At 46.6% G+C, this 17,758-nt stretch overlaps 1 protein-coding gene across 3 annotated transcripts in view; it reads right to left on the bottom strand.

Annotated features, from left to right (window-relative positions):
- Nucleotides 1-17,758, bottom strand: part of CELSR3 (cadherin EGF LAG seven-pass G-type receptor 3) — an 87,449-nt gene that overhangs the window by 26,390 nt on the left and 43,301 nt on the right. For all 3 annotated transcript variants that reach the window (XM_053377936.1, XM_053377933.1, XM_053377934.1), the window contains exons 3-15: nucleotides 13,759-13,981; nucleotides 12,616-12,731; nucleotides 9,743-9,831; nucleotides 8,914-9,071; nucleotides 6,338-6,501; nucleotides 5,483-5,608; nucleotides 4,490-4,659; nucleotides 4,041-4,226; nucleotides 3,690-3,800; nucleotides 2,680-2,848; nucleotides 2,186-2,327; nucleotides 1,646-1,766; nucleotides 9-192 (exon numbers count right to left, since the gene is read on the bottom strand). In XM_053377936.1, coding sequence (XP_053233911.1) covers nucleotides 9-192; nucleotides 1,646-1,766; nucleotides 2,186-2,327; nucleotides 2,680-2,848; nucleotides 3,690-3,800; nucleotides 4,041-4,226; nucleotides 4,490-4,659; nucleotides 5,483-5,608; nucleotides 6,338-6,501; nucleotides 8,914-9,071; nucleotides 9,743-9,831; nucleotides 12,616-12,731; nucleotides 13,759-13,981 — 1,959 coding nt within the window. The remainder of the gene's footprint in view (nucleotides 1-8; nucleotides 193-1,645; nucleotides 1,767-2,185; nucleotides 2,328-2,679; nucleotides 2,849-3,689; nucleotides 3,801-4,040; nucleotides 4,227-4,489; nucleotides 4,660-5,482; nucleotides 5,609-6,337; nucleotides 6,502-8,913; nucleotides 9,072-9,742; nucleotides 9,832-12,615; nucleotides 12,732-13,758; nucleotides 13,982-17,758) is intronic.

Genomic DNA, 17,758 nt, shown 5'->3' with positions numbered 1-17,758 from the left:
CTACTCACCCTGGCACCCGCTGGGTGTCACCTCGGCAAAAGGGCTGTCGCAGCTGTTGCACTGCCGGCCAATCACACCAGGCCTGCAGTGGCACTGGCCCACTTCCTGGTCGCAGGAACGGGAGGAGGAGCCGATGGGGTAGCAGTCACAGGGGAGGCAAGTGTCGCTCCCTTTGGGGTGGTAGTGGAACTCCTGTGGGGAGAAGGGAGAGGGGCAGGGGAGGCGGTTAGAGAGCCGGGTCGCAGGAGGAGGAGTGGGGCAGCAGAGGGAGCGAAGGGCAAACTGTGGGCAAGAAGGGAGGGCCAACATAAGGGAGCCCAACGAAAGAAGCAGGAGAAAGGGAGCAGGGCCTGGTGGGACAAAGAGAGGAGCACTGTTAGGGCAGCAGAAAGCAGAGCCCGGCCCAGCCCAGTCCAGCCGGTCAGTCAGAACAGGGAGATTCAATACAGTGTTTCTCCAACTTGGGTCCCTGGCTGTTGTTGGACTACAACTCCCATCATCCCAATAGTCCTGCTAGCTAGTGATCACGGGTGATGGGAGTTGTAGTCCAACAATAGCTGGAGACCCAAGTTGCAGAAATACATAAGCTGTTCCTGCCTCCCAGGCCGGGTACCGGCAGCCAGTCAGCTTGGGGACACTGGTTCAGGGTCCCAGGGGCTCAGAAGGTTCCTTTGCTGACCTGATCCAGCTCTGCTGCTGGGCCCTGCCCTGCCCCTGGCAGCTGCTTTTGAGTGAAAGCCAAACTTGGCTGCACAAGTGGGAGTGGGTGTTAGTAGGGGGGTGGGATTGGCAGCACTGTGCCAGCCCTGCTTCCTCCATTCCAGTGCTCCCAAAGTGCTTTTGGCCATCTGATGATGCAGGGTCTTCCCAATCCACCATGCCTAGGAAGTGCCAGAGCGAACAGCAGCTTCTCGGTTCCTTAAACAGTCTCTATCCTGGTTCAAGCACTATTCCTAAGCCTGTAGCGTTGGGTTTGGGTCAAGGAGTGACGTGCTGATAACAGGCAAGAAGGCAGGCAGGGACAGGTATTGAGAGAAGGAAATGGAGGACTCTTGCCAGGTGGCGCATAGAAACATAGAAATGGAACGGACCTCAAGGGTCGTCCAGTCCAACCTCCTGCAATGCAGGAAACTTTTGTCCAATGTGTGGCTCAAACCCAGGACCCCGAGATGCAGAGTCTCATACTCTGCTATTCCAGCAATCACACAATTTTATTGATTTATTTCCCACCTTTCCTCCAAGAGGCTCAAGATTGGTATACATGGTTCTTGTGATTCCTCCCACTACCCATTTATCTTCGCAACAATCCTGCGAGGTAGGCTAGACTGAGTGAGATTGACCAGGCTAAGATCACTCAGGGAGCTTCATGGCTGAGCAGGGATTTGAACCCTGGTCATCTCAGGTCCGAGTCCAAGACTCTAACCGCTATGCTGCACTGGGTCAAGAGACCTGAGAACGAAAACTGGAAATGCATGAGAATGAATATCAAGGTGAGGTTTACATTCCCATAGCTCGGTGCAAGCATTAGGACATTGCAGAGGCTATATTGCGGGTGGTGGGCAAAGTGAGTCAAGTGCTGCCTCAGATCCTAAGGGGAGCAAAGCCCCAAAACATTTCACAGAGAGAAAGAAAGCTGTTTTCTTACCTTACAGCGACATTGCCCATTGGTCTTATTACAGTCTGGGTCAAATCCTTTGGCCGCATCGCAGTTGCAGGGCCCACATGTTGGATTCCCCCACCATCCCTTGGGACACTGCTGATCCATCCTGCAGGGGGGAAAGTCAGATCCCTGATGTTATACACCCAGCACAGAACAACAGCCATCTTTATCAGTCTTCCAGGAGCTTGATCGCCTTCTTGGTTTTCCTCTCTTCCTCAAATTGCATAAATGCGGGTAGGGGCTGCCGGCCACCTGCCTTGGTGGGTCACGAATTGTGTGGGCCTGCCCCATCTCACACTGATACGCTCAGATCACCTCACTGCTAATTAGCCATGTCGAAAGTAAGCTGCTAATCAACTCTAATGGGAGGAACAAATGGATGCACAAAGAACTAAATTCTCTGGTTTTTCTCCTCAGTGGCCTTTCTGTTAAAGACTGGAGTGGAGGAAACCAAATGAATAGGGAAAAGAGCTTTACCTAGGCCCATAGGATGTTGAGAAGTACGGGAGCAGTCCTGGATCTCACCTGTGCTCACAATATTGCCCAAAATGATTCTCTCCACATTCGCAGACATAGCCATGGGGAGCCCCAGGCTTCCGCCGACACACTGACTTGTTCTTGCAGGGGTTCAGATGACAGGCATCAACGCAGTTGGCACCATAGTAACCTGGAAGGACAGGTTAGAAGTAATGTTCTAACTGAACCCAGTGAGTTTATTAAGGTGGAGTGGATCGCAGTGCTAAGCCCTTATCAATTCTGTCTTTCACCCACCCATCCAAAAAGAAAATCCTGCAACAGAAGGGATTGTGTATAGGGATTGTGCAAATCTGCTTGATTTACACACCTTTGGCTGAAAAATTTGGCTTATTTGATCACTGAATTGAGAAGGACACCCCCCACCCCGACTCCACACACACACACACACACACACACACACACACACACACACACATAATGACTGGGCAGCTTGTGAAAATCATGGGCAAGTGAAGGATCTGTGTTGCTTGTGCATCTCCTACCTGGCTGGCAGACGCAAGTGTAGCTTTGCCACTTGTCCTGGCACAGACTGTTGGCAGGGCAAGGGTTGGAGTCACAAGGGTTGGGCACAGTACATCCTGCTTCCACGTTCAGAGCGCTGCTGGGCTTGGGTAATGCCATCCCCGTGGCTGTGTCACCCAGGCGTACTCCCTGAAAGCCAAGTGAAAGGGGTATTATACAGGATCTCTTTAGGAAAGCCAGTGGACCATTTGGCCAGCCTCTCAAGCGACTCTTTTATAAAATTGCCCAGTAGCCTTTGCCAAGCTTTCCTGATATTTTCTCTTCCCTTATTACCAACTGTTCAGGTGTCCTATAGAAAGCTGCCCCACCACCTCTGCCCAGAAAGAGTGGCAGTCCCTACAAGGGAAAAAATCTGTGGCTTGCCTCACATCCGTACTATAGATTTAAAGCACTCTTATACCACTTTAACAGTCATGGCTTCCCCCAAAGAATCCTGGGAGCTGTAGTTTGTTAAGGATGCTGACCTCTGTAGTTTGTTAAGGATGCTGACCTCCAAGGATGCTTGGCAGGGGGTTGGACTCGATGGCCCTTGTGGTCTATTCCAACTCTATGATTCTATGATTCTATGATTCTCCCAGATACTCAATGTCCAGCACCCTTAACCAATGAAGGTCCCAAAATTCTCTGTGACTGTTAAAAGTGGTATAAAGGTAAAGGGTAAAGGGACCCCTGACCATTAGGTCCAGTTGCAGACAACTCTGGGGTTGCGGCACTCATCTCGCTTTATTGGCCGAGGAAGCCGGCGTACAGCTTCCGTGTCATGTGGCCAGCATGACTAAGCCGCTTCTGGTGAACCAGAGCAGCGCACGGAAACACAGTTTACCTTCCCGCCGGAATGGCACCTATTTATCTGATGCTTTAATGTACAGTATGGATGTGACCTTTGCGTTTCTTTGTTTTCTTAAATCTCCCATTTGTCACAGAATCAAAACAGAGAAGGTTTGACATTTGGAAAATTGCCGGGACTTACCTGGATGCAACCCTCCAGACCGTGATGCACTTTACCAGACTCCAGGATTCCCCCAACATGGAGATGCTTCACTTTCAGGCCATGTAGCTCATTTCCAACAACTACAGTGTCCTGAGAAAAGAAACCCAACCAATAGCAATTTCATACTTTACATGTTCTCTACGTGTTCTAAAAAGAAGCTCTCAGTTAAAAGTCTGGAAGAGACCATTAGTATTGGTCATATAGAGAGAGAGAGGGAGAGAGAGAAGGAAACAGGCAACAAGGTTCTGTTAAGAACACTCAAAAGGGTGGAAGAAGACTCACAAAATGTGGATCATTTGGGGATAATGTGCCCCCACCTTCAGGGCTCACCTGGTAAGAGCCAAAGTCCAGGTTGAGGGTGATGATGTAACGTGTCTCTCGACCACTCCGGACGTCCTGTAGCTGTAGCTGGAGGTCGTGCCACGTCCCATCATTCAAGTGCATCTGATCCAGGAGGAGCTTGGTGGTGCGTCCAGAGCCCCTGTTCACCATGAAGGAGAGCAGGCCGGAGTCCAGCTAAAGAAAGGGCAACGTTAGAATGGAGCAAATTCTACCCAGGGAGCAAGACCCAAGAAAGCTCAGAGCGAGGCTGGTAAGAGATGGATCCAAGGGAGATTTCCAAAGGCCAGAGAGGCCTGGAGTGTGGAGGGTCACAGTCAGCCCCTAAGCTAGATGATCTTTGGTTTTACAGCTTTAAGTGGAATGAATACCTCTCACAACATTTGCTCACAGCACAGAGCGGATGCAGGTGATAGGCTTGTGGGTATTGGGAACGGTACCTGGCAGAGTATGGTGGTGTACTGGCCAGCATGTGCCTGAAGCAGCACTCCGTTCAGTTTGCGTGTCCGGAATGCCAGGCCCATATACCAGGGGGTGGAGATCTTCACTTCATTCTTGAAGTCCCAGAAAAGGATGCTGTTGCCACGGAAATGGTGAGGGTGATGCATGGCTGGAAAAGAAAAGAGGAGCATCAGAACAGTGTGATGAAGCTTGTGACGGGAGATGCCCCAAAGCCCCCCTTGCTTCCTTCACTCCAATGACTTTTGTGCCATTTTGTGACAAGGAAATGCCCCTGGATTCGGCCTGGGGAGAGGAGCTGGAGGTTTAATCTCACTTAAAATGCCGAGGAGTGGACACACTGTGCAGAAGGAAGGCAAGCAACATGACCAGATGACAGATCTGACAGGTCTAGCAGGTCTGGGCCAAACACTTGAGAACCACAAATTTCGATGATTCTACAGACTAAAAAAAAACATTTGAGGGCTGGTTTATTTTATTTTTAGCTAAGTGTTAGAGCACGTGCTTTGCATGTAGGTACAATCCCATGCATCTCCAAGTCGGGCTGGGAGAGACCTTGGTCTGAAATCCTGAACGGTTGCTGCCAGTCAGTGAGATAATACTGAGCAAGATGGGCCAATGGCCTGACTCAGTCAAGCCTATGTTCCTCTGTGAAATTGTGCTTTTCTCTTCAACATCCTCAAAACTGATGCCCGATTCTTTCCTGACTACCACTCACAAGCAGTTTAAAGGGAAAAGTCACAATTTAGATATACATATGTGCTCTATAAGTCAGTATGTTTTGACACTGAATACTAAACGTACTATCAGTTTTGCCTGACGTTCCTTGGGAACCCACATCCCCTTCCAACAGAACCTTCCCAAGGCCAAAGCATTGCATTTCGTTTTGACCATACCTCCTGGCTGGCACTCCCATGACAGTCCCGGCCACCCCTTCCACGTGCCTCCTGAATATTTCACCAAGTTACACTCACCATGCCTGCACTCCTTGCCTCCAAAGCCTACCGGGCATTCGCAGGAGAAGGAAGACCAGCCCACAGTGCAGGTGCCACTGTTCTTGCAGGGGTTGGAATCACAGAAGGAGTGTTTGGCATGGCAACCTGGGGACATTGCAGATGGACAGCACAAGTGAAGACAAAGGATGTTACTTGGAATAGCTTCTTCTTTGGCTTCAACTCCCAACTTTCCTAAACTATGATAACAGGCCCTCAAAGTTGAACATTAACAATAGGCAGGAACATCTCCTGATGCCATCAATTTCCTCATTCAGTCCTTCAAGCGCTGCCTTTCTTCACAATGTCTGGAAGCTGCAGCAGACCCCAAGAATGGTCCTCTCCAAGTCTCACCTTTCCCTCTGGAAATGCCTTTCTGGTTAGGCACAACAAGTATGAAGTCCCCAAGAAATCCACAGTGGGAAAGACTGATTTGGGATGGTGACCTAAGGATACAGAGCCTTTCCCATTAGGTCAGTGGTTTGGGTCTGGCCCACGTCCTGCCCGGGCAATGAGAAAGCAGAGGTGCCCCTATTAGTATTACAATCATAGCGTCAGCCAAATGGTCATGCACGTTCGTTAGATAAAACAAAGGGCCAATAAACATACAGAGCTGAACCTCTCTTCTTCCAGGAGTCTTGCCAGAGCTGCAAAAGAGAGGACCAGCTGGTACTGATGCAGCCTATGGTATAATTAAAACAATGGCCTGGTTCCCTGAACCATCAAGCCAACTATAGCCAAGCTCTTTGCAACACTGCAATGGAAGGCAAGGATGAATTGGGAGAGGAATGAGCCATGGCTTGGGAGAGCCATCCATGGTTAAGCAGCTGACATTACCTGTTGCGGTCCCATTGTTTGCAATGTAGGAAGCCAGGTCAATGCGTTTACTGTCAATGTACAGATCTCTCATGCACCCCACAAACTCCCTGTGCTCCACTGGAAAGTTCTCAGGCAGATTGGGGACCCCTCCAAGGAGCAAAGGCCCAGTGAGGTCCAGCGATCTGGAGGAAGAAAAGGCCCGTAAGTGGTATTTGCTGCGGGTCAGCTTTCCGAAAGGTTACCTTTAAGCTAGAAATGGGAGTATAATGGGAAAGGGGACAAGCGTTTTGCTTAATCTACAGATCAGGGAAATGCAGAAACCCCGTGCACAGGCGTTTTGACATTAAATGCAGCCATACTGTTCAGGTAGTCCCACCCTCCCTGAGCCAAGCATGCAGGATTTAGGACAAGCCATTGGCAGCCAGGACTGTGGTGGGACACCAGATCTTCCACGTATCACCACAAGGAAGAAAAAATGAAGTTCATCCCACCAGCCCACACTCTCATTGATGCTGTTAGGTATTTAGGATATAGAGTCCTCTAGGGTCTTGCCATTATAACTTTGACAAACGGTATGTAATATCAACCTACCTTGCAAGGTTGCCGTAAGCATTACTGAGATGACATATAATTAGTGCTTGGAACATTCAAAACATGCTATATAAACTACTCAGAAGCCTAGTTTGGTATCAAGCGGTGGAAAATAAATATATAAATAAAATGAAGCCATCACAGTTGTCCTTACTACAGAATAGTTACCACTCACAATTTTAATTTTCATCCCCACTTTGTATACGTGAACTGAAATGACAGGAAGACCTCTAGACTTTCACTGAATTAACCACCCCTGATTTTGTGTGTTACAAGGTTTTTAAAGGGTAGATCAATTTGTGTTAAATGGTCTTAGACATTCTGAAGAACACCATGAGAAAGGCCTGTGTAGTGGGTAATTTGGGGTTTTCTTAATGAAAGTCATTGATAAAAAACCTTTACACGCCCACCATTTCATTCGGTTCACTGAAAAGCAAGTGTTAGCATCCAAGAACCAATGCAAATAAGGCTGTCGCACGATTATTTGAGACCCATGACCGATTCTGACACTCACAAACAAACATCAGTTGGTAACACAATCCACTAATCCCAACTAAGGAAAATCTTGAAAATGAAGCTTGACTTGTATAAAGTCTTCGACAGTGTTCTTTCCAAAACTGACACTCCAATATTAAGAGGCCTCTTGTTATTTCAGAAGTCATGTTCAAACTTTTCTCATGTCCCATTCCCTTGCATCTATTTTTCATTATATCCAGCTCTTCTTTTGAGCAGAGGCTTGCATGTAGTGTGTGTGTGGACCTAGTCCAGTATAAAGACTATCTTCTTTCCTTGCCATTCATTCCTATTTGCTTCTAACTTTCTCTGCCTTTCAGTGTGTTTGCAATCTCCACTTCCCCTCTTCCCACCCTTTCCTTAACCCCCATTCCATTTTTGCCCTGCTATCCTCAACTCTCCACTTTCCTCTCTCAGCCCTCTTTCTTTAGGTGACTTCTGATGCATGACTTAGTTACACAGAAACAGCCACAAGCAAAACAAAATTTGCAAAACGAAAAGCTAATATTTCCCTTGCCTGGATCGAAGCTCTGGATTGCTTTGTACATATGCAATGCTTTCTAGCCAGTCTGAGCCATCACACACAGGCAAGTGCAGTGGACCTGACAAGTAGGGTGTCCAGAGGATTGCCCGAGGCTCCTGCTTGCAATTGCTACACTGTTCTAAAGGTACTGCTTTATTGTGCATTTTAATTATGGATATTTGTATTTCTGTGGTTTGTGCAACTTAGTTTTGTAAAGTCTATTTTGGCGTTAGACAGCATGTGTGTATGTGTGTGTATTGGGGTAGCCAAAGTTGTGCCCTCCAGATGTTCCTGCACTACAACTCCCAGCATCCCTGACCATTGACTATTTATTATTTATTGATTTCTATCCCACTGTTTCTTCCAAGGAGCTCAAGATGACATACATGGTTCTCCCCCTCCTCAATTAATCCCCACAACAGACCTATGAGGTGGATTAGGCTGAGAGGCAGTGGCTGGCCCGAGGTCACCCAGTGAGCTTCATAGCAGAGTAGGGATTTGAACCCTGGTCTCCCAGGCCCTAGTCTGACACTCTAGCCACTACACCACGCTGGCTGGTGTGGTGTTGTGCTGGCTGGTCAGGGTTGAAGGGAGTTGGAGTCCAACTACATATGGAGGGTCACAGATTAGCCATTCCTCCTATACCGGATACAGAGCTGAGTAATAAAAACTGCAGCTGCTTCTGTAGCTGTGGGATGGGGAGGCAGGCAAAAACCCAGAGAGACACAATAGCACAGAGCAGTCGGTATGGTAACTGTGAGACTCCCGCTCACACTGAAGTAGGGAGTGGCTTATTATAAATCACGTGACCACGCTCCAAGCTTCTCCTTCCCAACTTCCACTTGAGCATGAACTGGAGAGGGAGCTTTGACTGCATTTGGGCGGGGGGTAGGGAAAGGTTTTCTACTTAGCTCTTTGAAGAGTGGGCAGCACATTTCTGGTCTAGCTGCAAGTGGGAAACACTCACTTTTTGGAACTGGACTGCACCCCCTCTGCTGCACAGGAGTAGTTCCCAATCTCGTTGCCGAACTGCAGTGCCACAGATGCATCGCATTTGTCCACCATCAGAATGGCCACTTTTTCTTTGGAAGGCCCCTGCACAGAGCCCAGGGAGCTGATCTTGGGCTGGAATGATAAAGCAAGGACTAAGCAGGCATCACCCAAACAAAAAAGCCCATTGCCTTATTCTCAATTCATTAATGTCCCAATGAAACATTCAGAAAAAAAAGACAAGTCAGAATGCAAGATGCGGGTGGGTGGGGAGCAGAATCCCTGCAGAAAGAAAACTAGGAAGGGACAAAGAACATCAGATTCTTATTTAATGTAACCTTCCTGACGCATGTCTGCAGAAAATCCTTCCTTTGAAGCAACGGTTAGCATTAGAGGGAAAATTTGCTGCAAAGCAAAGACCATTTTCAGAACAGAGGGTTTTTTCCCTCAAGACTGCAACTAGGCTAATTTCCCTCTCCAGAAGGAAAGAGTTCAACCACCTCTCCATTCCTGGTCTGATCCCATTAATTATCAGCACTACACCCCTGCTAATGCAATTCACATTTTTTTAAAGCCAGTGTATTTGATGCAAAGAAGTGGTTTGCTGGGTGGGGCAGCAGTTAGCCAGGTAAAAAGAAAAAATGTACAAGAAACAAAATCAGGCCAGAGAGAAAAATCTGATAGAATGAATCTGTATCATATTTCCCCTTAAAATCCATGGCACGTGGAAAAGAACTGCAGAGGAAGACAGAACCAGGATAACAAAATAATCGCAATGGCAGAAAGCCAAAGATGCCAGCACCTACCTTGTTGTAATAGTGAAGCTGCACTGTATGCCATTGCCCATCACTCACACCTCCGGGCACATAGGGAGCAACAATGGTGCTAGACTCTCCTGCAAGGAGACACATCATGAAATGTCAGCCAGGAAGACTACAGGTCAAACTAGACAATATGTAAAATGTGTGATTTTAAAAAATGTGTCCCTTTTCCTTCTTTAAAAATGGCAGTCATAGGGAACCAAACAGGAGCAGGACCACAGCACAGGGTGGCATGCTAATTCTTCTCCACTGTGCTGCAGACCCACCAAGAAGGGTTAAATCGCACCCCAGTTGTCATTGCCATGTCCTGCAATCCTGATCCTGCTTGGGAGCCTCCTACAGCTGTTACTTTTGAAGGAAAAGGGCACATTTGGCCCTTTGACAAACCCTAAAGGAACACTGCTAATGTGTGGTAGCAGTATCACTCTTCTAAACATATCAAGATAAGAGAGTCTCACTTTGGCCCATATAATCACTGACAGTTCATCACATGTAGGCATGTATGTAAAAACACAACTTGTGGAAGACAGCATGATAACACATGTGCTGTGCATATGCACAAAGACAGAGAGGGAGAGAAGTTGCTTTGAAACATGCAGTAGCATTAATTTAGTATTTCTAGATACACTTTCTAAGAAATGAATAAGGCACTACAATGTTAGGAAGAAGGCATGCACCCTTCAAAGTGATTCAGTCGAATGGTTCCAAGTATATTGGCAAGGGAACATAGGAAAGGCAGCTGCCTTGGAGCTAATCTTTGCCTGGTCCTTCCAAACATCAGCTCCCCATGTTGAACAGCTTGTGAAAAAAGAACCTTTACAGCCAAATCCTGTCTAGGATATGTAACAACTTGGTAGTGTCTTTTTGAAGAGGATTAAATTTGAGGAACAGGAGGTGATTGGCGGCTTTTAGTATGACTTTTTAAAAAGACAACAGAGAGAATCAACCCCCTAAAAAATGTGTGGTTCCCTCCTTCATTCTTTGTATTTTTGATCATTTATTAAATAGGTTGATTGTTTAATTTAATTGGTTATGGGATATTAGGATTGAAAGGCGGAATGTAAATAATATAAATCCACCGTGCACATAAACATGCATGCACTCCTAAGCAAAGCTGAGAAGTCCAGTATCACAAGTGTTGATCTGATTTCCCCCCCTGCAACTAAGCAAGCAAACAAGCTGATGCTCTTGGGTTCCTATTTGTGGCTGTGGTCAGCCATTGCACCCCGACCATCGACTCAAAGACATTAAGAGTCCCGGAAATAACAGCCCTTTCAGTAACTATATTTAAGGCACTTGACATCTGAACATTGCCTTTGAAGTTGAGCAGCCCATGAAAGGCTATATATCTTCAGATGGAACCTGATGTATAACCGACATGGTTTTGGGTGGGTGGTCTTGTTGTGTCATATAACAGGATGCCTTTTAAACCACAGCTTAAAACAGAACATGGCTTCCCACTGACACAGCTCCATCATTCATCCCAACACGAAAAGCATGCTTAACTAGTCCTCTGAGACACAATCTAATTTGACTGTTTGTAACCTTCAGACCCAACATGATACGACGACGTACAAATACATATTATACAGGCACGCGAACACAAACATTGCTGCGCATACAAATATGTTCCCTTGCAATCTACACCATTTGATGCTTTTTTTTCCAGCTTCATGCCTGCTCACACCCTATACCTACATATAAATAGTACCTTGTGGTTTCCCATTAACACTCTTTAATTATAATAATAATTTATTAAATTTCTATACTGCCCTTCATCCGAAGTTCAAAGGGCAGTTTACAACAATACATACCATAATAATGAACAAAAACTATACATGTCCTCAGTTTAAAAGGCCATGGATTAGCTAAAGGCCTGAGAATGTCTTTGCCTAACACCTAAATGTATGTTGTGAAGGTGCCAAGTGAACATCCTTGGGGTAGCTTTTGCACTCAGCCCTTTTGCCCTGTGCAAAGCATCACCCAGCATTCCTCTTCAGTCCCAGTGGTTACAAATGCACCACCATTGATTGCAAACACAGTGCAACACAGAAACCCAGCCCACCAGCTTATCCCGTTCTACCCCTGCCTTCAATGTCTCACCACACAGATTCACAAAGAATCACACATTCAGGTACAGACCCTGAAGACACAAGGCACAAACCAGGAGTTCAAACCTGAATGCTATCCTGAAGCCCTATGCTCCTCTGCAGGGCTGCTAATATGATTTTCTGGGCCAGGTACACTGTTTGTGTTCAGTCCTCTCCCCCAACCCATCATGTGTTAGTCCTTTGGAACTCTGGAACCCACTTGAGTTCCAGTGGCTCCCCACAACAGTTTCACTTGCACCTCCTTTCTGCAGTCCTGCATTGCTGATTCTGCTTTCTCTCCAATACATCTCCTTCCATCCCATCCTATTCTACCATGAACATGTTTTGCAGTATCAGGGGTCCCAAAAAACCACAGACATCAGCCATCACTCTTCTGTTGCTAAGAGAATGGAGCCTGGTGCCCCTTGGAGCTGGTAGGGCAGAAGGCAGGGAGGCCAACAGTAGGTGGCGCCAGACCCAATGCCATCCCATCCTATTCTACCATGAACATGTTTTGTAGTACCAGGGGTCCCAAAAAACCACAGACATCGGCCATCACTCCTCTTTTGCTAAGAGAATGGAGCCTGGTGCCCCTTGGAGCTGGTAGGGCAGAAGGCAGGGAGGCCAACAGTAGGTGGCGTCAGACCCAATGTCAGGCAGAGCCAACTCATTCTGGTTTCGCCCTCTTCCTCCTCCCTGCTGAGCTCTACAAAGGAGCCCCCCCCCGTTGTAAGAAAGTAGTACTGCGGACCCATCTACATCACCTACCTGTGGAGTACTTCAGCTGGACCTGCCCATCCACAATCTCTACAGCCAAGAAGTCATGCTTCTCATTTAGACGTCCGTTGTAGATTAGGAGGCCACTGCGCTCTAAGGTGGCAAATCTAAACAAAGCAATACAGTGATAAAGCAGAGAAAGAATAAGCATTTCTGAAAGTTCTTAATTAGCTAGCCTGGGCCTGAGATGAATTATGACATTCCCTGGGGTAATACTTCATCGGGTACAATTGGCTGAAGAGAATGTTGCAACTGCAGAATAATTACGATTAAGATTCAACCATCAAGAAAAAGGAGGGTTGGTGTCTTTCTTTTTCTGCCTTAAATGGCAGGCCAACATTCAACAAGTGAGAGCTAACATTGCATCCCATATCTGGTAAAGCTGCACTTGTTGAATTTCTACTGTATTGTGTTTTTTAATTGCTGCAACCCCCTTGGGACCTTATGGTGAAGGGTGGTTAAAATAGATTAAGATGATGATAAGATGATAAGATAAGATAAGAGCCATTCTGCAAGGAGAAAAAAAGGGGTTGGCAATTCTAATAATGCAGAACGCGGGTGGCGCTGTGGTCTAAAGCACTGAGCCTAGGGCTTGCTGATCGGAAGGTCGGCGGTTTGGATCCCTGCGACGGGGTGAGCTCCCGTTGCTCAGTCCCTGCTCCTGCCAACCTAGCAGTTCAAAAGCATGTCAAAGTGCAAGTAGATAAATAGGTACTACTCTGGTGGGAAGGTAAACAGCGTTTCCGTGTGCTGCTCTGGTTTCACCAGAAACGGCTTAGTCATGCTGGCCACATGACCCGGAAAAACTGTCTGTGGACAAACGTCAGGTCCGTTGGCTAGTAAAGCGAGATGAGCACCGCAACCCCAGAGTCATTCGCGACTGGACTTAACTGTCAGGGGTCCTTTACCTTTACCTTAATTCTAATAATCTTCTTTTCTTCCAGCTAGATTTTAAAAACTCACATTTGAAGAGTAGACACTCAGCTAGAGCTCATATCTCAGCCCAATCTAGTATGAAGGAGAAACCCAGAAAGGTCAGGCAAATGCATTTTGGAAAATGATTATCATCAGCTGCAGCTGAAAGATGGCTATTCTGTTAACTGACATGACAAGGCTCCAGCTCAAATAACTTACGAGAGGGAGAGGGTCAGGTGGAACCTCTGGCGAAGTCCTCGGAACATGATGAAAGATTTTGGGGGGAAGGAACGTGTAGACACTTCACAGTAAGGCTTTTCGAAGCCCCCAGGTGGGCAGTGACATTGAAAGCCGCCATCGGCAGAATTGGTGCAGGTGCCTCCATTCCTACATACGCCAGGGACGCAGCGTCCTGCCCGACTATCCACCTCACAATTATCACCTGTTGGGGGGAGAAAAACAGAAGAAAAGAGATCAAGGGGCTTCTGGGAGTGGAAGGGGCAAAGGCTGAGAGTTCCTGGCATGGAACAGGGTGGAGTAATATATAGATTGCTAAGACAAGGCACCTAATTTGTCTGCATACTGTCAATCATGTTTGTGGTGCTCCAGAAAAGCCAACCAGCTGCAACAGCTTCCAGTCTGATAAGCCTCTTCCTCCTCATTATACCCTATGTAAAACTTCATGCATCAAAGATTTCTGGTTTAGGAAGCCATGCTTTGGAGATCTAAAACTCCGCCCACTGCTATATACACCAAGGAAAACCATGAAAACTCAAGGCATGGCATCTCCTTCAGACTCCAGCTTTATCTCAAGGACCTCAGCTCCATCACCCTGAAAGCTGCTGGTCGCTTCGCATGGCGGAGGAGAAACACTGAACTCTCAGCGAATATCTCCTGTGAACTAATTTGAAAAGGTCTATTAGATCAGCTCCTTTACACACAAGGCAAACATTTACTCGTATTAGAATTGGTGTCTTCCAGTCACCCAAAGAAAGAGATTGTGTGAAGTTCCTGATGGGCTGGCCATGACAGCAGATCCCTCAGTCGAGTCCTCCTTACCAGGAACAAAATCCTTTTATATAGTTCCAAGTATGTTTGCAGGAATTTTTCCATGAGCGACTGGCAAAGTAAAACACTGAAAGGCAGAGTGACCATTTCTCATTTTAAGAAATGAGAATAATACCTGTACATTTTGTCTCATGTCTCAGGTTCTACAAGTGCTAAAAGCTTGCTTAAAAATCAAAGGCTGGTAATTATGGTTCATACAGGAGAGGGTAAACTGCCTCTCTCCTGTGGACACCCATGTATGGTTCTCCTCACAAAAGCACATTAAACTCAGCTGAGGAATTTCCCTCAGGTTTATAAACATATCAAAAGCCCTTATTCTTGTCAAACCAGCTACATAGGCCTACTCTCCTGAGGCTTCAGCAGGCCTCATTTCCAGGCATATACGCTAAAACAGCTTGGGATGGGGACTAGCAATTCCCTCACCATTTCATGCATTAAAAAGATTTGTTTTCTAACACGAGTATCGCCAGAGCCATCACCTGGGGACTCATAATTAGCTGATAAGAGCATGAAACACCAAGGTCATCCATCCAGATAGAAATGTTCAGCGGGGAGCATTTTGTAAGAGCTAGTATGACAATGTGCATATATTAGCAATTTCTACTCGCAGGCAGGGTACATGGGGCTGCCATCATCACCGTGTTTGTTGACTACTGAGGAGGCAGCAAGAGGCCTATTGCTCTAGTTTAAAGCAGGCCAGGCAGCTGCCCTAGGGGAAATGGACATCATCTATCTCTTTCAAAAGAAGAACCACAGTTGCTGGACGGGCACCATCAGGTGCTCCTGGCAGTGGTTAGCAACAGCAAATCTCTCTGCTCATTACAGCTGCCAAGTTGAGGCAGTTTTCAACACAACTGGAATCTGTGTCCCTAAATGTGGCTTCTGGAAGATCTCTCCTGTTTGTATTGTTGTGCCCCCAAAGAGCCACTTGGTGTCGCCATCTACCATTTGGTGCCTTGGGGAACCTGAAGCAGAGCCATCAGATTCCACACACCTTCCTTCCGACAAGCTGAACTGACAAGCTGAACTCTTCGCTGTCGTCACCAATACCAGGCATGTCAGGTTTGCTGCTATAGTTTTCCCTTGGCTGAGCAAGAATGCAGAGTGTTGGGAAAGGGAAATTCTCTTTGCCAGTGGTTTGTCAGTGCGTACACAGGTGAGGAGACAACAACTCTCGGGCCCAGCTGAGAGCTAATTCCTTCGAACCGTTTGTCGGCAAGGCTCATATCCTATGCATCGCAGCACACCTAAGTTCAAATACTTCTCTGGTTCACTAGAGCACAGAGTCTAGCCCTCGCATGGGCATTAAACTCACTCGCACCTTCTAAGTCTGACAGGAGTATGCTACTGGGCTCATGTTTTCCTTGTGGACTTTTCATAGGTCATTTGAGAGCAGACTGCTGGACTAAATGGGCCTTTTAATCTGATCCAGCAAGTCTCCTTGCATGTTCGTAGGACTAATGCTGATTACAGAAGATGGTATGGGCTCAGTACGGGGGGATGGGTCCCTGCTCTTCCACCAATATTCAGTTATGATGAGGGCCACACAGCCTTGAATCCAACAGCCTTGAATCCAATTGCTTCTTGCCAGATTGTGGCAGGAAAAGACAATTAGTTTGCAAATGTCAATATCCTCTCACCTCCACTTCTCTGAAGCTGAAACAAGAGAGGAGTTTAAGAGACAGAGGCAAAGAGAGGGCTGGCTAGGATCTAAGGAGCCCATCATGCCTCTAGTTTGCTGAAAGAGGCTCTCTGGAATGGCAGTATTACAAATCTAGGCAGATCTAGAGCTGTGGATGGAAAACTAACCACAAGGAGCATGGAAAGATGAACACCTCCTGCTACACTACTGGACAGTTGCCACAGCTACCAGGCCAACATACAGCTCACCCAGTCCATTGGTTTTGTTACTAACAAACTGGTATCAAGCAGCATTGGGGGACATGTGCTATGCATCTCCAGCAGCACTATTTAAGCAGATGGTTTTGTAAAAGACTGTCTCTGAAGCCAGTAAGAGATCTGGAAGGCTAAGGGTCTTGTGGGGGTAGATGGGGCAGTTAGTTATGTACCGTATTTTTTGCTCTATAAGACTCACTTTTTCCCTCCTAAAAAGTAAGGGGAAATGTGTGTGCGTCTTATGGAGCGAATGCAGGCTGCGCAGCTATCCCAGCAGCCAGAACAGCAAGAGGGATTGCTGCTTTCACTGCGCAGCGATCCCTCTTGCTGTTCTGGCTTCTGAGATTCACAATATTTTTTTTCTTGTTTTCTTCCTCCAAAAACTAGCTGCGTCTTGTGGCCTGGTGCGTCTTATAGAGCGAAAAATACGGTACTTATTTATAAAATTTCTTAATTGCTTTATGTCCAAAAGAATCTCAAAGCAATGTACCAAATGTACCGAACAGAAATGGATACAATTTGATGAATACCAGATAAAAACCCATTAAAATAACATTATACTGTTCCAAAATTAATAGTGACCAGGCCAGGATCATCATTCTAGGAAGGCCTGGTGGAATAAAAAGGTCCTCAATGGGTGCCGAATTCCCGTCTGATATTCACCAGAAGGCAGTTCCAAAACACTTATTCAAAAGACAAGGCTTGTAATTACAGATTATAGTCATCCCTGGTTGACAGATCAAACTTCTGTTGTTTTCACAATCCAAATTTACAGTCATCTCACAGTACAAATCTGTCTGGCTGACACTGGAATATGCCCTAATGCCAGTAAACAACAATGCAATAAGGAAGGTAATCTAGAAAACTCAGCAGGGCTGGAACAGATTAAATGAGAGAAAAAAATGCTTCCCCAAGTGGCCCTAGGACAGCTTTCTTTTTAATATCCAGGAGATTTGTTATTTGTCTCTGCACCACAACACTCAGAGATGGTCATACCCATCATAGGTAATAATTGTGATGATTTGGAGGAAGCTGAGTAATGAGTGCTAGAGTCATAGTCCTTAAAAGGACTATGATTCATCCAGAAGGAGATAACATCTATAGAGGGCGGACCAAATTACCTGTACACACAATCCAACACAAGCTAAGGTAAAGGTAAAGGGACCCCTGACCATTAGGTCCAGTCGTGAATGACTCTGGGGTTGCGGCACTCATCTTGCTTTATTGGCCGAGGGAGCCGGCGTACAGTTTCCGG

Source organism: Podarcis raffonei, chromosome 2 (genome assembly GCF_027172205.1).
Source record: "Podarcis raffonei isolate rPodRaf1 chromosome 2, rPodRaf1.pri, whole genome shotgun sequence".
Lineage (NCBI taxonomy): Eukaryota > Metazoa > Chordata > Lepidosauria > Squamata > Lacertidae > Podarcis > Podarcis raffonei.
This window is presented reverse-complemented; position numbering and strand designations above follow the sequence as displayed.